This window comes from Gorilla gorilla, chromosome 20, assembly GCF_029281585.2.
Source record: "Gorilla gorilla gorilla isolate KB3781 chromosome 20, NHGRI_mGorGor1-v2.1_pri, whole genome shotgun sequence".
NCBI lineage: Eukaryota > Metazoa > Chordata > Mammalia > Primates > Hominidae > Gorilla > Gorilla gorilla.
Genome location: NC_073244.2, coordinates 54,907,611 through 54,930,952, shown reverse-complemented (window position 1 = coordinate 54,930,952; position 23,342 = coordinate 54,907,611). Strand labels below are relative to the sequence as shown.

The window sequence follows — 23,342 nt, the reverse complement described above, 5'->3', positions numbered from 1 at the left end:
TGAGGAGGTTAGTCTAGAGCAGTGGTTGGCAAATAGTTTATGAATCCATGGAACGTTTGTAAAAAAGAAAAAAGCTCAATGGCTAATACACAGTGAAGGCATCTTTTTATATAAGCACTTGTGACACCACCATTGGTCACTGGATTATTGCAATACGCCCTGCCCTTGCCCATGTGGCTGTTTACCACCTGGCACCAGAGCGATCTCTTAATTGCAAGCCACAGCACATTACTCCTGTTTAAAACTTTCTAATGGGCCAGGCATGGTGGCTCAGGCCTGTAATCCCAGCACTTTGGGAGGCCGAAGTGGTGGATCACCTGAGATCAGGAGTTCGAGACCAGCCTGGCCAACATGGTGAAACCCTGTCTCTACTAAAAATGAAAAAATTAGCTGGGCGTGGTGGTGCGCCCCGGTAATCCCAGCTACTCTGGATGCTGCAGCGAGAGAATCATTTGAACCTGGGAGGTGGAGGCTGCAGTGATCAAGATTGTGCTACTGCACTCCAGCCTGGGTGACAGAGCAAGACTCTGTTTCAAAAAAACCAAAACCTTCCAGTGGATTCTCATTTTACCTCAAGTAAGATTCTAGACTGGGTGCCATGGCTCATGCCTGTAATCCCAACACTTTGGGAGGCTGAGGTGGGAGGATCGCTGGAGCCCAGGAGGTGGAGGTTGCAGTTGCAGTGAGCTGAGATAACGCCACTGTACTCCAGCTTTTGCTCTGGTGACAGAGCAAGACCCTGTCTCAAAAAAAAATTTTTTTTTTGTACTTTATAGTATAATTGGCTGTGTGTGTTCATGTGTGACTGTGAGTGCATGCATGTTTGTGTGTGCACATGTCTGTATATATGTATGTCTGTGTGTGTATCTGTGTGCTGTGTGCGAATGTGTGTCTGATGTGTGTGTCTCGGTGTACATGTCAGTGTGCATGTGTGCATGGGCACGTGTGTGTCTGGTTCCTTCCAGCTGTGTCTGATCCATCTCTGTGTACTCAGCATATGATTACAGTGTAGGTAAGTAAACATTTGCTGGATTAAAGAATGTCTCTTAGATCCAGAAATGAGAAACACACAACAATGAGCCACCACATACCTCAGGCCCTCCGTATTCCATCCTCAGAAGTTTTTCCATGCTTCCTGTATTCCTGGAGGAAAATTCCAACCTCCCACACTGGTCTTGGAGACCAGCCCCCATGCCCCACCCTTATCATTCCCTGTCTAATATCTATTCCCAGGACATCCCCAGTCTTTTCCAGCCTCTTTGGCTTTGCTCACACTGGTCCTTCTGCATGGGAGACCTCTCCCTAATCTGCTTCCCCCATGCATTTGTTTACCCCACAAACTCCTAATTGTCCTTCAAAGCCCATTCCTCCAATGCCCACAGCCCTCAGTGAAGCCGGCATAAGCATCGTGCAGCTCCCTTTTTGAGTGCTCCAGGAGTTCTCCTACCTCCAGGCCTATGCACACACCCAGTTCCCTCTCAAACCAACAGATTTTCCTTCCTACTTGTAAAGGATTGAGATCTTCTGCAAACCTTACAAAACAATGAGTTGTAAGCCTTGAGGTTAAACCACCAGTTTTACTTATTTTTTTTTTTGAGACAGGATCTCTCTCAATCTTGTCCAGGCTGGAGTACAGTGGTGCAATCACAGCTCACTGCAGCCTCAAACTCCTGGGCTCAAACAATCCTCCCACTTCAGCCTCTCGGGTGGGAGTACAGGCACATGTCACCATGCCAGCTAATTATTTTACTATTAAGCCCCAAGCCACAGAATGTCTTTTTGAAGACTGCTAATTACTAATCATAGAGGAAACACTCGCCTTGCTTACACTCACATTTGTTTCTCCTTTCTTTTCTTTTTTTTCCACAGAGATGGAGTCTTGCTCTGTCACCCAGAGCTGGAGTGCAATGGTGCAATCTTGGCTCACTGCAACCTTCGCCTCCCAGGTTCAAGCAATTCTCCTGCTTCAGTCTCTTTTACCTTCTGTTTTGAATTCTATTTTCTTTCTTTCTTTTTTTTTTTTTTTTTACTAGTACTTCAACTTTCTTGTGCTTACTGTTTGCATGGTATATCTTTTTCAATACTCACACTTTCAATAATGCTTTTCCCTATATGTAAAATATTTCCCTTGTAGACAGTATATATGGGTATTGCTTTTTTATGCAATTTGACCAATCTGTACCCCTTAATTGAAATGTTTGGCCTGTTAACATTGTTAGGTCTAAAGCTGCCTCCCTACTACTTTAAGTTTGGTCTAATGGTTTCTCCATACATAGTGAACTGTAACCTAACTTGATGTGTAAACAGTCTGTAACCTGCTATTGTAAAAATAGCTGAGTCTCAGCCAATCACAGGTACCCAACTAACTGTTCAAACCTGGTTCAAATAAGGCAAGCACCCAACTGTTAGCAGTCCAACTATTTCAGTGCCTTCCTTAGTTTCTTCTACATCACTTTCTTCTGCGGTAGATGTTATCCAACCATTTATGGGCGGAACACCCTGAAGTTTCTCTGAACCTACTCTGGTTCTGGGGGCTACCAGATTAATGCATCATTCATTACTCAATTAAACTGTGTTAAATTTAATGTGTCTGAAGTTTTTCCTTTAGTCAGCCCATTAATCTAATTATTGATTTGACTGCATGTAAATCTATGCTTTAACTTTTGTGAGATGGAAGTAGAATGAGGTCACAGTATCAGGTAGCACCAGGCCTCCACGGGTTCATGAGAATTTCCAGAGAATTTCCAGGTGTCCAGGGGTGGGATCAGGCCACAGTATCAGATGGCAGCATCGGTGCTTGAGAAGTTTCCCATGTGACCTCAGGGATCCCAGGATGATGCCCCATAGTCCAGGGATCTTGGGGATGGGAAGAGTCCCGTCTGACTCACTGTGAGGCCTCGCTGAAGCTGTCTTTCCCTGATAGTGCAGCCCTCCCTGAATCCAGGGCTGGAGTGACCTCGATCTGCACAGATCTCTCCACAAAGAACAAAGACCAAGGTCTCTGGTGCAGGCCCTTCTGGGAGAGGGCACTTCTCACGGTGGGCGTCAGGGGTGGTTGTGGCCCTGGATCTAGAGGGTGGTGTGGCTCCAGAACGCACGCACAGCACTAAAACATCCCTGTCCACCCCCAACTCGCCATTTATTTATTTATTTATTTTTAAGAGGAGGAGGGGTGCAAGGGCGGTGACCGGCTGGACCCTCTTCTCCTCCTCGCCTACCGGCCCACGGCTCAGATGGCCACACGCAAGGCCGCCGCCACCGCTACCTCCTGGCCCACAGCCACCCGTCGAATAGGGGCCACCGGGCCACCCTCCGACGTGCCTTGTTCACTCCCCGAACCCCGATCTAGCCCCTGGTCGAGCCCGGGCAGAACGAGGAGAAGACCTGGCTCCCAAACAGGACGCTGCGGGGGCGGCCCTCACCGCCCCTCCACCCCCGGAAGCGCATGTTCCTTGCAGCCCTTGGAAAGCCCAGAGGGCGGGGCGGGCGCCTCCTGAGGGCATTGCGGGCTCGGGCAGGCTCGCGGGAGAGACGTCACTGGTTCCCATACCAGAGGCCGGGGTGGGGGTATGGGGACGCGGGAGACCCCCCGGGATTGAGGAAGGAAGAATTGATGGCTCTGCACACACGCTGCGAGGCGGACACACGCCTGTGTGGAGGGCTAACTTTCAATAGATCCCATCCAGGGAGCCACTCTGCTGCAGAGAAAACTCGGACCCAGAAGCAGCTCCTCTAGGGATGGTTTAGCGCCAGGTTCCCCACGAATGGGCCTTGCTTGAAGGGCGAGGGGCCAGCCACCCTTCCCACTGCCGGTTTCCCAAGACAATGAGCTCTCCGCATGGGGCCTCAACCCTGCTGCACTGCGTCCTGTTGGCGACGACCGGCTATCCCAGGCCAGCTGAGGCTTCATGGCGCTGCCCTATAGTTCTGCCTGGGCATATTCTGACTTGGAGGCCTTTAGTCAGCATCCCACGGATGGCAGCTTAGCCCAGTGGTCCCTCATCCAAGCACAGGCACCAAACGTCTGAACCTGGGGACCTGTGGTACTGGGCAAGAGCACCATGGCAACCACGCATGCTCACTAGCGTGAAATCAACCTGTCTCACATGGTCTAATCCCAGCTCCGGCTTTCTTTTCTTTCCTTTTCTTTTCTTCTTTGTTTGTTTGTTTCTTTCTTTTTTTTTTTTTTTTTGACGAAGTTTCGCTCTTGTTGCCCAGGCTGGAGTGCAGTGACACCATCTCAGCTCACTGCAACCTCTGCCTCCCTGGTTCAAGTGATTCTCCTGCCTCAGCCTCCCGAGTAGCTGGGATTACAGGCATGCGCCACCACGCCCGGCTAATTTTTGTATTTTCAGTAGAGATGGGGGTTTCACCATGTTGGCCAGGCTGGCCTCGAACTTCCAACCTCAGGTGATTCGCCCGCCTTGGCCTACCAAAGTGCTGGGATTATAGGCGTGAGCCACAGCCCCAGCCCCGGCCCCAGCTCAGGTTTTCTGAGTGGGTGAACAATCCAACCTTGGTGAATTCTGTCTTCCAATGATAGGAAGAGCCCACATCCAAGGATCAAAAGGATTAAAAAGCCACAGGACATGGTGGCTCAGGCCTGCGGTCCCGTTTATTTTGGAGGCTGAGGCGAGAGTATCACTTGAGCGCCGATCACATAGCTCACATAGCGCAGTGAGCAATGGTGGCACCACTGCACTCCAGCCTGTGCCACAGAATGAGACCCTGTCAAAAAACAAAAACAAAAACAAAAAAAACAAAAAACAAAGACAAAAACAAAAAGAAGCCTCATTCCTATGAATGCTTTCCTGCTGCAAATCAGTTATCCCTGTGACGACTTTTCTGACACCCCTTGTTTAAAACTCAAAAGGTCAGAAGGATCCTGAGGCCCTGCTTTCACCGTCTGAACTCCTGTTGCAAATCCAAGACGCAGGAGCTTTTGCCCTCCTGCCCAACGGGAGGCTTCTGTCTTCCTGCGCTCCCTTCGGACATCTGCGTTCAGACGTGTGTCCCAGTCTCCCCATCTAGCGCTGCCCCTGGTGAGCTTGGCTAAGGCTTGGCGCCAGAAGCCAGAGCCTCTCTCGAAACTCGCGCCCGACTCCCCCACCAGGTTAGTGAAAAAACAATTAATAATGGAATTTCACCCACAGCCAGCAAGGCCCATGTACCTGCCTCGCCCCCATGCGGGAACTGAAGATGGAGGCGGGACCGCCCACTGATCCCCCTCTCCTGTCTCTTCACCGCCTTTCAATCAGGCTCAGAGGGTTCTTCTCTCCCGCAGGTTCCGCCAAGCCTGTCCCTTGGCTGTGGTGTCGCTGGATGCTATGTAGGGACGGTGGGAATAGCGTCTATCCATTCGCGCGCGTCACTAATTACATGGGACATTGGCTCTTTTAAGAGGGTCACGGTTGCTCCTGCCCTTGATCCGGGCTTCATTGAATTCCTTCACTTTGACATTCAGTGCCCTGCACAGAAATCACAAGACGTCAATACCCACAGCAGCCTAAGCCGTGTTTTGTTTTAATTCAACAGTCGGATTCCCAAGGAATCCCCTCATCTAGGCCTCCCAAAGTGCTGGGATTACAGGCGTGAGCCAGGCATCTGGCTTTTTTTTTTTTTTTTTTTTGTAGAGACAGGGTCTCCTTATGTTGTCTGGGCTGGTCTCAAACTCCTGGCCTCAAGTGATCCTCCTGCCTCTTATATGCTGGCTTTCTTATTACATGAAATATCTTTTCCCATCCTTTTATAGTCAACAATTGTGTATCCTTCCATTTTATTTTATCGTATTTTTTTGAGATGGAGTCTTGCTGGGTCCCCCAGGCTGGATTGCACTGGCACGATCTCGGCTCACTGCAACCTCTGCCTCCTGGGTTCAAGCAGTTCTCCTGCCTCAGTATCCCAAGTAGCTGGGATTACAGCACATGCCACCACGCCCGGCTAATTTTTCTAGAGACGGGGTTTCACCATGTTGGTCAGGCTGGTCTCAAACTCCTGACTTCCAGTGATCCACCTGCCTTGGCCTCCCAAAATGCTGGGATTACAGGTGTGAGTCACCGCACCCAACCTCCTTCCATTTTAGATGTGTTTTTAAATAAATAATTTATTATTGGATCTTGTCTTTGTCTTTGCCTCTTTTTTTTTTTCTTTTTTTTGAGACAGAGTTTTGCTCTTGTCACGGTCTTGGCTCACTGCAACCTCTGCCTCCCAGGTTCAAGCCTGCCTCAGGCTCCCAAGTACCTGGGATTACAGAGATGTGCCACCTCGCCAGGCTAATTTTTGTATTTTTAGTAGAGATGGGGTTTCACTATATTCACTATGTTGGCCAGGCTGGTAGAGAACTCCTGACCTCAGGTGATCCACCCACCTTGGCCCCCTAAAGTGCTGGGATTACAGGTGTGAGCCACCACACCAGGCCAGATCTTGCCTTCCTAATCCACTCTGATAATCTTTGTTTGGGAAATAGGCTAGAAATTCCAGCATGCATAATTCATTTATCAAAGTCTAAAGTCAGTTTAAACCTTTGCCCTTTTCCTGAATAATAAAATGACCTTAGATTTACTTAGCTTCACCGATTTGCCTACTCACCCTGAATTACATACTAACTAACCTTGCAGGGAATTTTTAGTGTATCTTTGTGTAATCCCACTAGATATCATTAGCACTATTTATACCAAGTACATTTACATTTTAATGTGTATTCGCCACTTTCTTTTCTCTTCATTACTTTTTGCGTCCCATACCTTCTATCTGTGATCAGTTCTCTCCTTTCTGAAATATATGTCTCAGTGGGAATCAGCTGTTGATGAAGTGTCTCTATTTTTATTTTGCTGAAAATACCTTTGTTTCAGGCTTATTTATTTCTTATATATTTTAAAATTTTAAATTGTGACATAAAAAACAGAGAGTAAAGTGCACACAACTTAAGTATATATATATTTATATATTCACCTAACATATATATAATTTATTATTATGTATATTTTTCATTCTTTCTTTCTGTGTATACACAGGCAAATAATTAGGATACATGCACACACATACATACACATGTATCTAGATTGATAGAAAAAAATTAAAAAATCAATCAAGCAAATGTGGCAAAATGTTAACAATTGGTGAATCTTGGTGAAAGATATAAGGGGTTCATTGTACAATTCTTCCACCTTTTCTATGGGCTTGAAAAGTTTCAAAATAAAAGGTTGGAAGATAACAAACAAATTGTAGTAGATTATATATTAAAATGCTATCCCTTTCCAAAGAGGGGTGAAATGCTAATACATAAACATATTTAATATAATATAGATATCACATTTCAGTGGCTTATTGAGCATTCAAAATCTAGAAGAAGCTGAAGCATCTCCTGAAGGCTTCCAGTCCTTCTTGGGTATAATCCTAGAATTATTGCCCATTCCTCTGAAGTAATTACCAGAATACAGTCCTTCCTAAACCCAAGAAATTGCCTTTTTCAGAATTTACTTCTCACGTGCACTGCTGAAGATGAGTATCCCTAATCCTTCATAAAGAATCAGCCAGAGTTGTCGTGATAAAGCCAGCACACACAAAAAGGCTTCTTACACATACCTGTCTTAAACCATGTGTAGAGATTTTTTTTTTTTCCAAAAAAAAAACAAAAAACCCACACACTTTTGACCGTCTTTTTTTTTTTTTTTTTTTTTTGAGTCGGAGTCTCACTCTGTTGCCCAGGCTGGAGTGCAGTGGCGTGATCTTGGCTCACTGCACTCTCCACCTCCTGGCTTCATGCCATTCTCCTGCCTCAGCCTCCCAAGTAGCTGGGACTACAGGCGCCTGCCATCACACCCGGCTAATTTTTTGCATTTTTAGTAGAGACAGGGTTTCATCGTGTTAGCCAGGATGGTTTTGACCATCTTAAATCAAGAAAATTGGATATTTCCATTCTGGTCTTTGTGGGCCAGATTTTTATATTGGTTTTCAGTAAATGTCTATCTATAATATTTCATAGAGTCCAGTAGCTTAATACTGACATTGACTTGATACAGCATGAAGTTTCTTTTTCTTTTTCCTTTTTTTTTTTAAATCAATTAGAACATTTAGTTTATTCTGAATTAGGGTTAAAGGCTAATAATATTGGTATTTCCTTTTTTAAATTATTATTATACTTTAAGTTCTAGGGTACATGTGCACAATGTGCAGGTTTGATACATAGGTATACATGTGCCATGCTGGTTTGCTGCACCCATGAGCTTGTCATTTACATTAGGTATTTCTCCTAATGCTATCCCTCCCCCAGCCCCCAACTCCAAGACAGGCCCCGGTGTCCAAGTGTTCTCATTGTTCAATTCCCACCTATGAGTGAGAACATGTGGTGTTTGGTTTTCTGTCCTTGTGATAAATCACTGATACAGCATGAAGTTTCTAGTGCCACACACAGTATTTAGAAAGCCTTTAAGCCTGAATGACTCAGGTGGGATATATGTAAACATAATGTTTATCTTATCTCACAAATGCATGTGAAATGTATGATTACATCTTAGGAATCCAATATGGTCCACAGAGAGTGAGTGGAGGCACCAGATCAATGTTGATTCTTTATACTGGTGAGATCCTACCTGAGGGATATTAAAGACATTCTGCTTTCTGAGAACTCTTTATCGCCAGATGGCAGTTGGGATATGGGAGGAACTAACGCATGCTGTTTTGCATCTGTCCAGATCATTATTTCTATCTTTTGTTTTTTCTTCCTGGTTCAGCATACTTTTTTAAGGGGTTAAGAATTGAAGATTTTCTCAAAAGCTTTCATGAATTTAGAGCATTCCACCCAATATAATAAAAACTGTTAAGAATGTCAGATTTAGGCTGGACGCGGTGGCTCATACCTGTAATCCCAGCACTTTGGGAGGCCAAGGCAGGCGGATCACAAGGTCAGGAGATCGAGACCATCCTGGCTAACACGGTGAAACCCCATCTCTACTAAAAAATACAAAAAATTAGCCGGGTGTGGTGGTGGGCGCCTGTACTCCCAGCTACTCAGGAGGCTGAGGCAGGAGAATGGCATGAACCCAGGAGGCGGAACTTGTAGTGAACCGAGATTGTGCCACTGCAGTCCAGCCTGGGCGACAGAGTGAGACTCCATCTAAAAAAAAAAAAAAAAGTCAGATTTAGTTCAAACATCTGTTTGTTCTATCTCCAGTCATTAAACCAGTGCTGCTGCATGACACTCTAATTCCCGACTTTTTTACATCCAGCCATAAAGTTGACTTTCAGCACAAAAGATACTTATAAACAAATAAAAAGTTTTATTTTTCTCTGTTATTGATGTAAGGTTTGGCACTCTTTTGACTGGTGCCATTAGACATCTTGATTATTGTGACAACTCTAGACCTGCCTGCTTAATCTAATGTAATCATGTTCAACATCTACAGGTTCATAATCAGTCACACAGAGAACTGAGGAACTGATGCTGTTCGTTTGCTTCTATGATACAGAGATGTCTAAAAACTTCAAATGAACATGTTTTGTAGTTTAGTGACTTCTGTATACATAAAGGGACATATTCATACTGGTTCAGTTGTAAATTATTACTCATATAGACCACTGTGGTAGCTTAAACCCTATGGGACACCCGCTTATGGGTTGCCTCACACTGCGTGTGATTTTTGCTTTTGTTAAGCAGCACTTATGTAGACTGCATTTCCAAACGTGTTGAGCACTCAGAGTTTAGTCTACAGTAAGTTCTTTGAATGAATACCAGTGGCCTTAAAAATATTCTGTACAATATACTGCACTGTGTTGCACAGACACTACTTGCTTTTCTCCATTCGTATTTTTATGAGTAGAATCTGGGCTTTTAAGTTCTCTTTTTTTTTTTTTGAGACAGAGTTTTGCTGTTTTTGCCCAGGCTGGAGTGCAATGGCATGATCTCCAGCTTACCGCCTCCCGGGTTCAACCAATTCTCCTGCCTCAGCCTCCCGAGTAGCTGGGATTACAGGCATTTGCTACCACATCTGGCTGATTTTGTATTTTTAGTAGAGACAGGGTTTCTCCATGTTGGTCAGGTTGGTCTCGAACTCCCAACCTCAGATCTGCCTGCCTTGGCCTCCCAAAATTCTGGGATTATAGGCGCAAGCCACCACTCCCGGCCCTCAGCCATGCACCTGGCCCAAAGTTCTCTTCTTATTCTTTGAAGCATGTTGCATATTTCCCTGATGGGATGGATGGTTCTGTAAATGAAAGGGTATTTAAACTTGCTACTGTTGTTCAATACCATTAATGGTCAAAGTGAACCATTACAAAGAATGTGACAACTTGCTTGTGCCTAAAAGGAGGAATTGGAACTAGAGTGTGTGACTCTGTGAGGACTGTATAGGTTTGTTAATTGACCTATACCTAAACCTAAATGTGTTTGTGTGTCTATACATTGCTTTCAGCGTTTCAAGACACCTAGATGCTATTACCAGCATTTTCCTGTGCATTAACCTCTGCGTGTGAAAACTTTTAACAGTTACTGAATTATGTAAATATGTGAATTTTTTTATTTAGGTGGATGCATTTTTTTGTCTGTTTACTGCTCTTCTCAGCTTTATTCAATAAACTTGCATTTTGAGGCTTGGATTGGCAATTTTAACTTAAAATGTGCATCATGATGGAAGGTGCAGACTTTTTTGGAAGGGGATAGAAAGTAAGTTTCCAAGAGGAGGGCCTATAGAACATGTGTCAGAAATCAGCTCAGCCCTCAAAGAATTGGGTCTGTGGGCTAGTTAAAAGACAAATAAACTTTTAAAATATTTTAAAAAAATATTTGCCTATGCTTTTTGAAAGAAGCAGTGGAAGAATAAACAATAAAACCAAACTGATTCACCTACAGGAGGAGGGAGGGAACAAAAAGGGGCCTGAGATGGAACATAAACCATTAAGCCTTTTGCTTAATAGTTTGATTGTGTAACCGGGTAAATATTTTACCTTATTAAAAACAAAATAAAATTTAAAACACAAGAGCTAAGCCATCCCTAAAAGTGAAAACTAAACTGGTGGAAATGAATCTGGGTGGAAAGCTGGTGGCATAGTAACACAGAGGAAAATTATTTCCAGCTACTTTACCTGTGTACAATGACTGGACAATTCTAGTGAGATAGATCCTGCTGATTGAAATAAATGAAAGAAATCTAAACTGCATTCAGTACTGTTATTCTTAGTGCAAACAGTTGCATGACTATTTTGAAACAAATAGCAAATAAGTAATTATGCATCAGGGCCAGAGAAAAGAGATACAAATATGAAACCAATGCATTTAAATGAAAACCCAAGAATCTTTCATTTGCATGGGAAATACTAGTGTGAACTCAGGAAAAGCATTTCTTTTTCTAAAAAGTATGTCTTTTTCTAGCTGTATCTGCTAACAGTAGCAAACAGCACCCTTAGTATTTAAATTGTAGTCTCTAAAAATACCACTCCCCACAAAAATGAATCTTCTCCAAGACTCCTTGGAGACATGCCTGATTTCAGATATGAAGTAAGAATTATGTAAGATGAGCCTGGGATATTTTCCATGCCAAAGCAGGAAATTATCATATACTACAAGGGTCATGTCAAGAGGACATAGGAGGCCGGGCTTGGTGGCTCACGCCTGTAATCCCAGCACTTTGGGAGGCTGAGGCGGGTAGATCACCTGAGGTCAGGAGTTCGAGACCAGCCTGGCCAACATGGTGAAACCCTGTCTTTACTAAAAATGCAAAAATTTGCTGGGTATGCTGGCTCGTACCTGTAATCCCAGCTACTCAGGAGGCTGAGGCAGGAGAATTGCTTGAACCTGGGAGGTGGAGGTTGTGTGACCTGAGATCACACCATTGCACTCCAGCACTCCAGCCTGGCTGACAAGAGTGAAACTTTGTCTTTAAAAAAAAAAAAAAAATACATGAAGTCCTTGCCCTTGCCTATGTCCTGAATGGTAATGCCTAGATTTTCTTCTAGGGTTTTTATGGTTTTAGGTCTAATGTTTAAGTCTTTAATCCATCTTGAATTGATTTTTGTATAAGGTGTAAGGAAGGGATCCAGTTTCAGCTTTCTACATATAGCTAGCCAGTTTTCCCAGCACCATTTATTAAATAGGGAATCCTTTCCCCATTGCTTGTTTTTCTCAGGTTTGTCAAAGATCAGATAGTTGTAGACATGCGGCATTATTTCTGAGGGCTCTGTTCTGTTCCATTGATCTATATCTCTGTTTTGGTACCAGTACCATGCTGTTTTGGTTACTGTAGCCTTGTAGTATAGTTTGAAGTCAGGTAGTGTGATGCCTCCAGCTTTGTTCTTTTGGCTTAGGATTGACTTGGCGATGCGGGCTCTTTTTTGGTTCCATATGAACTTTAAAGTAGTTTTTTCCAATTCTGTGAAGAAAGGCATTGGTAGCTTGATGGGGATGGCATTGAATCTGTAAATTACCTTGGGCAGTATGGCCATTTTCACGATATTGATTCTTCCTACCCATGAGCATGGAATGTTCTTCCATTTGTTTGTGTCCTCTTTTATTTCCTTGAGCAGTGGTTTGTAGTTCTCCTTGAAGAGGTCCTTCACATCCCTTGTAAGTTGGATTCCTAGGTATTTTATTCTCTTTGAAGCAATTGTGAATGGGAGTTCACTCATGATTTGGCTCTCTGTTTGTCTGTTGTTGGTGTACAAGAATGCTTGTGATTTTTGTACATTGATTTTGTATCCTGAGACTTTGCTGAAGTTGCTTATCAGCTTAAGGAGATTTTGGGCTGAGACAATGGGGTTTTCTAGATATACAATCATGTCGTCTGCAAAGAGGGACAATTTGACTTCCTCTTTTCCTAATTGAATACCCTTTATTTCCTTCTCCTGCCTAATTGCCCTGGCCAGAACTTCCAACACTATGTTGAATAGGAGTGGTGAGAGAGGGCATCCCTGTCTTGTGCCAGTTTTCAAAGGGAATGCTTCCAGTTTTTGCCCATTCAGTATGATATTGGCTGTGGGTTTGTCATAGATAGCTCTTATTATTTTGAAATACGTCCTCAAAAGCAATGGCAACAAAAGAAAAATTGACAAATGGGATCTAATTAAACTAAAGAGCTTCTGCACAGCAAAAGAAACTACCATCAGAGTGAACAGGCAACCTACAAAATGGGAGAAAATTTTCGCAACCTACTCATCTGACAAAGGGCTAATATCCAGAATCTACAATGAACTCAAACGAATTTACAAGAAAAAAACAAACAACCCCATCAAAAAGTGGGCGAAGGACATGAACAGACACTTCTCAAAAGAAGACATTTATGCAGCCAAAAGACACATGAAAAAATGCTAATCATCACTGGCCATCAGAGAAATGCAAATCAAAACCACAATGAGATACCATCTCACACCAGTTAGAATGGCAATCATTAAAAAGTCAGGAAACAATAGGTGCTGGAGAGGATGTGGAGAAATAGGAACAATTTTACACTGTTGGTGGGACTGTAAACTGGTTCAACCATTGTGGAAGTCAGTGTGGCGATTCCTCAGGGATTTAGAACTGGAAATACCATTTGACCCAGCCATCCCATTACTGGTTATATACCCAAACGACTATAAATCATGCTGCTATAAAGACACATGCACATGTATGTTTATTGCGGCATTATTCACAATAGCAAAGACTTGGAACCAACCCAAATGTCCAACAATGATAGACTGGATTAAGAAAATGTGGCACATATACACCATGGAATACTATGCAGCCATAAAAAATGATGAGTTCATGTCCTTTGTAGGGACATGGATGAAATTGGAAATCATCATTCTCAGTAAACTATCACAAGTACAAAAAACCAAACACCGCATATTCTCACTCATAGGTGGGAATTGAACAATGAGATCACATGGACACAGGAAGGGGAACATCACACTCTGGGGACTGTTGTGGGGTGGGGGTAGGGGGGAGGGATAGCATCGGGAGATATACCTAATGCTAGATGACGAGTTAGTGGGTGCAGCGCACCAGCATGGCACATGTATACATATGTAACTAACCTGCACAATGTGCACATGTACTCTAAAACTTCAAGTATAATAAAAAGAAATAAAAAAAAAGTAGGACATAGGAGCCAACTTGGAGGGGCTGTTTCAAACAAAGGTGGGACATTTCGAGCATCAAAAGAAAGTGTGGATGCAATGGATTGAAACACTTAAAATATACAAAAATCTATATTTCATAATAATACTTTTAAAATTTCATCAGTTTACTTTGGAGGTTGCTAGGGAACTAGCTCACAAACCTAGTATATGAAGGAAAATAATCAAGTATCACAGTACCTTCCTAAACAGACAACACTTCAAGGTAACCAAATCACGAGTGAGGAAGTTTTCTTCATTAGAGAAAAATAAGTCTAGCTTTTAAAAATGCAGGAGGAATTTAAAAATTAGATAATTGCCATTTTGGAATGCTTAATGAAATGACCGATCTAGGCAATGATCATCATTGCCTAGATCATTCTAAAACCATCAAGCAAAAAGTTGATGGGCAACTTGACAACACACGAATCAGGCTGACAACACCTGAACCCATGGATCAATCTTTAAGTCACTGAAATATCACACAGGAATAATAGCTATATAACTATTGCAACTTGATATAATCCAATATAATGTAGATAGCATCACTCATGAAGTATTCTTTCCTTAAAAAACATGCAACCAGAATTTACTCAAGCTTTGGGATTCACTTTGAGATTTATAGAGAATAGAGGGCTTAGAGTGAAGTCAGTGAAATGACACCATGAGGAAACAAATTCAGAATGTGGGCATTCTATAAGACAACATGTCTGCTCTCCTCACAGTCTATGTCATGTCAAAGAAAAAAATTTCAGCAAATAGAGTAAAATATCGAATTGGCTTTTATTAGCAATTCATGAACTAGGCGGCATTCAATCTATAAAACAGAATGGAGCTCTATTGAGCTAAAGAGATTTGGTGAGTTTTATGGGCAGAAAAAAGCCAAAGAAAGCAGGAACAAGGAAAAAATAGCCAATCTGTCATCTCAAAGTCACTTCCCTTTATAGGGATTTTAGCAAAATCTTATTGGCTTAATGGAATTTGGCTATAATCTCTCTCATGATTTCTGGAAGGACGTATCTTACTAGTAAACAACGCAGGTTTCAGTTTGATGATGTGCAACTTTAGCATAAGTTTACTCCACTTTGGGCCTTCTGTCTTTTCTTTAGCAGTCATGAAAAAAATGGGTAGTGGAGGGGGACTGTTGTAGAATGAAAGATACTTAATAACCAAATACGAAGCATTAGTCTTGATTGGATCTCCATTTAAAAATATACATGGGGCTGGGCATGATGGCTCACGCCTATAATCCCAGCATTTAGGTAGATCATGAGGTCAAGAGATCGAGACCATCCTGGCCAACATGGTGAAACCCTGTCTCTACTAAAAATACAAAAATTAGCTGGGCATGGTGGTGCATGCCTGTAGTCTCAGCTACTCAGGATGCTGAGGTAGGAGAATCACTTGAATCCAGGAGGTGGAGGTTGCAGTGAGTGAAGATTGCGCCACTGCACTCCAGCCTGGCAACAGAGCGAGACTCTGTCTCAAAAAAGAGTATATATAATATATATTTTTATATGTTATATATTTTATATATAAATATATATAATATATTTATATATTATATATTTTATATATAAATATATATAATATATATATTATATATATTTATATATAATATATAATATATAATATATATATTTATATATTATATATTTTATATATAAATATATATAATATATATTATATATTATATATTTATACATTTATATATTATATATTTTATATATAAATATATATTTATATATTATATATTTTATATATAATATATATTTATATATTTAATATAAAATATATATATTATATATTATATATAAAAATATATATATTATATATTATATATAAAAATATATATATTATATATTATATATAAAAATATATATATTATATATTATATATAAAAATATATATATTATATATTATATATAAAAATATATATATTATATATTATATATAAAAAAATATATATTATATATTATATATAAAAATATATATATTATATATTATATATAAAAATATATATTATATATTATATATAAAAATATATATTTATATATTATATATTATATATTATATATAAAAATATATATTTATATATTATATATTATATATTATATATAAAAATATATATTTATATATTATATATTATATATAAAAATATATATTTTATATATAAATATATATTTACATATATATAAAATATATATAATATATAATATATATTATATATTATATATATTATATATAATATATATTATATAATATATATTATATAATATATAATATATATTATGTAATATATATTATATATAATATAATATATATAATATATATAATATATATAATATAATATATATAATATATATTATATATTATATATAATATATATTATATATTATATATAATATATATTATATTATATATAATATATATTATATATTATATATAATATATATTATATATAATATAATATATTATATATAATATATAATATATATTATATATATAATATATAATATATTATATATATAATATATAATATATTATATATATAATATATAATATATAATATATATAATATATAATATATAATATATATAATATATAATATATAATATATATAATATATAATATATAATATATATAATATATAATATATAATATATATAATATATAATATATAATATATATAATATATAATATATATAATATATAATATATAATATATATAATATATAATATATAATATATATAATATATAATATATAATATATATTATATATAATATATAATATATATTATATATAATACATAATATATATTATATATAATACATAATATATATTATATATAATACATAATATATATTATATATAATATATATTATATATTATATATAATATATAATATATAATATATAATATATAATATATAATATATATTATATATAATATATATTTTATATATAAATATATAAAAATATATGTACATGGAAAAGATATTTTGCAGAACAATGGTGAAGATTGAAAATGGACTATGTATTAGATACTGTTAGGGAGTTATTGTTGATTTTCTCAGGCATGATCATGGTATTGTGGGCCGGTCATTCTGGGGAGAGGCATGCTAAAGTACTCAAGGACACAGTGTCTTGATGTCTGCAATTTACCCTGACACGGTTCAGAAAAAAACCAGAGGAAATATGACAAAATGTTAAACTTGAATATAAGGAGAGGAGGATATGGGTGTTCTTGGTATTATGTTTTCAACTTTTCTGGATGTTTGAAATCTTTCATATTAAAAAGTTGAAAACAAAGGATGATGTGTAAGAAAGTAACTTGGTGGCATCAGAGGTCATGGATGGTGGCATTGGTGCAAAGACATCAAGGATGGGATGGGTCCAGTTTTACAGAGTAGATGAAAGACACCCCAGACACAGGACAGCAAGTGCAAAGGCCCTGAGGTAGGAACTAGCCAGCACCACATTGTCAGCCATGTGAGTGACCTTTCTAGAAAGCAGACCCTTCAGGCCCAGTAAAGCTGCAGATGACTGCACCTGGCTAGCGTCTTCACTCCAACCTCATGAGACTCACCAAGTCACAATCACCCAGCTTCATAATAAAAAGCTGAAAACAGGCCGGGTGCAGTGGCTCACGCCTGTAATCCCAGCACTTTGGGAGGCCGAGACGGGCGGATCACGAGGTCAGGAGACTGAGACCATCCTGGCTAACATGGTGAAATAAAAATACAAAAAATTAGCCGGGTGTGGTTGCGGGTGCCTGTAGTCCCAGCTACTCAGGAGGCTGAGGCAGGAGAATGCCCTGAACCCGGAAGGTGGAACGTGCAGTGAGTGGAGATCGCGCCACTGCACTCCAGCCTGGGCGACAGAGCGAGACTCCGTCTCAAAAAAAAAAAAAAAAAAAAAAAAAAAAAAAAAAAGCTGAAAACACTCTTCAATTCCTGCCCCACAGAATTTGAGAGGTAACAAATATCTGTTGCTGTTTTAAGCCCCGAAGCCGTGCGGCAATGTGCTAGACAGCAATGGATAACTAATGCAGCTTCCCTCACATCTTCTAGGAAACTCCTTAACCTGCTCGCTCAGCACAAAACTCCCTTCCTCCATTTGCTTCCATGTAAACCTCTGTTCCTCCTTCAGGATTCACCTAAAGGAGTGTTTCCCAAAATAGGGTTCAGGTGTCAGTGGTGGAAGGCATGTGAGATGATTCTAAGGGGTTACACATGACAATTGTTAAAAAGCGTTACAGGCTATGCTTGTGATTAAGCGCCTATTAGAGTAAAAGAATTGGAAATATCATATTAATCCCATGATTAGATAAACATTATTGTTTTAAGATGAGGCTACAGAAAAACAGTGAGTTGTTTTAAGGAAAATTTTTGAGTAAATAATAGTGCAAGGGCTATTCAGATCGTAAAAGTGGAACACGACTAAAATTTGGAAGCGCAATGAGGAATAGCAGGAATTCCTCTAGGAAACCTTCCCTGCCGCCCCAGGCGGGCCAGTTTGCCCCTCATTCAGACCCCCAAATATCTCTCCACTTGGTGCTGGTGGAATCTGTCAGGATCCCATCTCTGGCTGAGGGAAGTCTGTGAGGCTGTGGGCTCTGCATCTGACCTGAGCTCCAAGTCTGCAGGGCAGGCCCTGGGGAAGGGGAGATGGATGGAAAGCGGGGAGTAAGGGCAAGCCGGGAGCTTACACAAGGTGGAAGGTTTCGGGACCCACAGAACCTACCTCTGTTCTTGCTGCCTCATCTTGGTGGTGCAGGGGACCTGCAGGAGTGAACTTTGTCACAGAGCTCAATGCACACCTGGCTCAGGAGCTGGAGAAGCTGAAGGAGGATTGGCGTAAAGGTGGAGCAGTTTCAGGTCCTGCTGCTGCTCCAGGCTGACCAGCCGAGCTAGCAGATGAGCAACACCTGGACCTGAGCCACGGAAGCTCCTGCCTGGATTTCCCCAGCATGAAATGCACAATGGCGGCTGCTTGGGGCAGGTGTGTCCTGCTCCCACCCTAACAGGAACCTACGGGGAAGGGAGTTCTGAGAGGCGTCGTTCAGCCTAGCTGAGTTCAGAGTCACCACCCCCTCTTATGGGTCTGAGCACCCTGTCCTGTCTGTGCTGTTCCTGGGAATGGGAGGTCCTTAAGAGCATGGATGAGTCTCATTCATTTTGGGGTCTCAGTATCATTCAGCATAGGGCTTGGAACAGAGCAGGGACTCAGGGAGTGCCCAATGAATTAATAAATGGTTCTTAGTGACACTTTACATTTAAACAAGAAATCCATGCAGCCACATCGCAGGTTTTTCTTACCTCCACCTGGGTGGGGAAAGATGGACTCATCAGTGGCCTGAAAGGGATCAAGTTAAGTCACCCCAAAATTCGCCACATTTGTATAAGGATTATTTTGAGCTTAAGGCCATTGAGAATCAACAGATACGGGAAGAGGTCTGCCCTCCCCTTATCTACCTAAAAGCAGAGAGCATAAATTTCCTTTTCTGAAGGTGTTTTCTACCCAGATGATAAAGAAAGGCAGCTCATCCTGGAGACTGAGATGAGTGTGCATAGACAGACCTCACTAAAAGACCCTGCATCTCCATCAGTTTCCCAGGCATTTCCAGGTCACTTCCCCATGATGGACCTTCCCTTGAAGAACAAACCCCTTTCCTTTGTTAAAATGGTATATAAGCCCCACAAGTCTAACCATTTCTTTGAGTTTCACTTCTTTTCTGTGAACTCCCATGCATGTAAATATTAATGAAAATTGTGTGCCTTTTTAAAGTTGATCTTTTTTTAGTAAAATTCACATGACCCCAGATACTGAACCTAAGTGGGTAGAGGAAAAGCTTTTCCTCCCTGAAAAGCCATTTTCCAGATTAACAAACAAATGTCACAAGTATTTGCATAAATTCTAGACAACAGAGTTTGTCCATTTACACATTATGTCCTGGGCATTGAATTAATAAATGTAAGGCCGGGTGCAGTGGCTCACGCCTGTAATCCCAGCACTTTGGGAGATCGAGGCAGGCAGATCATGAGGTCAAGAGATCCAGACCATCCTGGCTAACCCGGTGAAACCCCGTCTCTACTAAAAATACAAAAAATTGGCTGGGTGTGGTGGCACGTGCTTGTAGTCCCAGCTACTCCGGAGGCCGAGGCAGGAGAATCGCTTGAACCTGGGAGGCAGAGGTTGCAGTGAGCTGAGATCACACCATTGTACTCCAGCCTGGGCGACAGAGTGAGACTCTGTTGCAAAAAAAAAAAAAAAAAAAAAAAAAGTAAGTAAGGCAATTCATCTGACTTTCAGATTTTTGAAGGCTAAGAGCTACCTTCACAGGACCAAGTGATGGTCTCTGGAGTCTGGGTGTTTTACAGAGCGCCACTGACAGAAGTAATCTTTGCAAGAACATTGTAGGATGCTGAATAGGATCTGCTTATATCTCAAGTTGTCTGGGAAGCGGGGACATTTGCTCCTTCTTATCTTGCTGGGATTTCTGTCACCAGCAGTTGGAAGGGACTCCAGTTTTAAGACAAAGGTTTACAATTTCTTTAGCACCAAGAAAAAAAGAAGCATAAAACTGGAGAGAAAAGGGTATAATATTATGTTCAGCAAGGAATATGGAAAATATAATCTTTTGAATCTTCTGAGTTAATTAATCTGTACTCTGAGAAGGGCAGAAATGAGAACCACCTCCCCATCTCTGCAATAAATTCCCTAGGTTTGGATTTTAGCCAAGAAGTTTCTGCTTTCCTGGAGAATGTCTCTGAATTTAAACACCACACCCCAAAGCCAGAAAAGGCAAAGTTTACTTTGGGCTTTAATCCAAGTTTTCAGTGGCTGGAAACACGGTTACACTCCTGGAGACAAGGTGGCCTTGGACATCCAGGAAGAGCCGTGCTCCCGGGCACACCTGGCCCTGGAGCCAGACCACCTGGGTTTGAACCCCAGCTCCGCACCTTACCAGCAGAGCTTCCTCTCTGGAAAGTGGAGATGATCGTGATATCACTGACCTCAGACTGTGGTTGTCTCAATTAAATTAACAATCCATGTTATGAGTGTACAAGTATCGGGCACAGAGCATCGACCCAATTAATGCTGATCTGTAATGAATGGGGATTCATGCCAAGTGCTGATGATGTGCATGACATTAGTGCTGACTGCTGTAAGTACTGGAAGCCGTCATGATAATGAACAGTGACTCTCATCACAGTTCATGGGGTCCTTTGTGAAACATGAGGGGGCATTAAGCAGAAACAGCCAGCCCAGCCCTCTCCACCACCCTTGAGGAGGTATATCTATGCCTGGTTTACAGTGTGGAAACTGAGGCTCAGAGACAGGGACTGGATTGTGCATGGTCACCCAGTCATAAAGGCCAGGAAATGATGGATGGGATGCAGGGTGTGCGCTCAGCCCCCTCCCCGTGGAGCAGCTCAGGGGCACTGGGCATTGGGTCGCCCTGAAGATGCTGCTCTTGTCTGTCTGCCTCTCTCTCTCTCCATCACACTGGGTCTCTGCTTCTGGCTCTGTCTCCTCCTCACTGTGTGTCTGTGGCTCACTTTGTGTCTTTTCATCTCTGTGTCTCCCTGTCTGTCTCTGTCTTTGTCTCTCTACCAATGGGTACCTTCTGTCTTTCCTTCCTTCCTTCCTTCCTTCCTTCCTTCCTTCCTTCCTTCCTTCCTTCCTTCCTTCCTTCCTTCCTTTCCTTCTTTCTTTCTTTTCTTTCCAGAGTCTTGCTCTGTCACCCAGGCTGAAGTGCAGTGGCACAATCTTGGCTCACTGCAACCTCTGCCTCCTGGGTTCAAGTGACTCTCCTGCCTCAGCCTCCTGAGTAGCTGGGATTACAGGTGTGCCACCACACCCGGCTAATTTTTGTATTTTTAGTAGAGACAGGGTATCACCATGTTGGCCAGGCTAGTGTCAAACTCCTAATCTCAAATGATCCACCCATCTCAGCCTCCCAAAATGCTGGGATTACAGGTGTCAGCCACCACTCCAGCCTCTTCCTTCTGCTTCTGTGTATTTATGAGTGTCTTTCTTCCTGCACACTCTCTGTCTCTCACTCTGTATCTCTCCAGCTCTGTCCGTCTCTTTTTCTGGGTCTCTTTCCCTCTGTGTCTCTCTGTGCCTCCCTCTTTGTCTCTGTTCTGATTTTGTGTGGCCCCATCAGCTTGACTATCGTGGTGTCTCCATGTCCCTCCTCCTCCTCTTGGGTGCTCTTTTGGTTCTGTGTGTTTTCCTTGTGTCTCTGTGTCCCTGTGGGGGTCTCAGGACGAGGATGAGGGTGAGGTAAGTGAGGTGTCTCTGCTGCAAAATCTAAGGAAACACCTAAATCTGGGGTTGCGCAAGTGACCCCTTAATTTTTGGTACTAGGCCCTTTCTCTCTCCCCCCACTCTCTCTTTTCTGGATTATAATACCATTGATTTTTAATCAAGAATCCACAAGCCTGGGTCCTCTCTTGTCTCACCCTAGTCCTGCCCTGCATCTCTCTATGGCTCACCTTCTACTTCTCCGGCTCTGGCTCTTGAGTTCTCCCTCTCTCCGTGCCTCTCCTCTCCCTCCATCTCTCTACCTTAGTGTCTCTGTCCCCTTCACTCTCTGTCTCTCTCTGTATCTCCCCTCTCCACCCCTGTATTTCTCTGACTCTGTCTCTCTCTGGGTCTTTATCATTTTCTCTTTCTCTCTCCATCCCTGCCCCAACTCTCTCTGTGTGTTTCTCAGTCTCTCTGTTTTCCCCTAAGCCAGGGGCTTCATGTTGTCCATCTGTATTGAGGTCTTGGGTGGGCAGCAGGGTTCTGTGCTTAGTGGGGGCTTCCCCTTGGTGCTTTCCACATGCTGTCCAGACTGGGGGTGCTGCAGCTAGAAAGGGAAGAAGGTTTCCATATTTCCTGAGACTGGAGTCACATCCTCTCACCAATGCACTCACCTGCTGACTAACCAGTGTACTTCTGGGAATTGCAAATGCATGAAATGGCACCCATTCTAGACTAGTCACGGCAGTGTTGGCGATGGCCACAGACCGGGAACGACCCTGACGTTTATCCATAGAGAACTGGGTCATGAGCCATGATCCACATCATGGATACTGTGCAGCTGTGGCAATGAATGAGGTATCCTTCTGTCTGTGCACCGGGGAAGGTTTCCAAGATACACCGCACAGTGAGAAAAACAAGAAGCAGAACAATGCACGGTGTGCTAGCTCTTACATTACATAGGAGGAAATGTAAAATTAATTTACAAATGGCCAAT

At 41.6% G+C, this 23,342-nt stretch overlaps 1 protein-coding gene across 1 annotated transcript in view; it reads right to left on the bottom strand.

Annotated features, from left to right (window-relative positions):
- Positions 1 to 23,342, bottom strand: part of TEX101 (testis expressed 101) — a 33,242-nt gene that overhangs the window by 6,988 nt on the left and 2,912 nt on the right. The window contains exons 2-4 of the mRNA XM_063701407.1: positions 10,137 to 10,202; positions 8,859 to 8,952; positions 5,172 to 5,468 (exon numbers count right to left, since the gene is read on the bottom strand). Of these exons, the coding sequence (XP_063557477.1) occupies positions 5,172 to 5,186 (15 nt within the window). The 5' untranslated portion in view covers positions 5,187 to 5,468; positions 8,859 to 8,952; positions 10,137 to 10,202. The remainder of the gene's footprint in view (positions 1 to 5,171; positions 5,469 to 8,858; positions 8,953 to 10,136; positions 10,203 to 23,342) is intronic.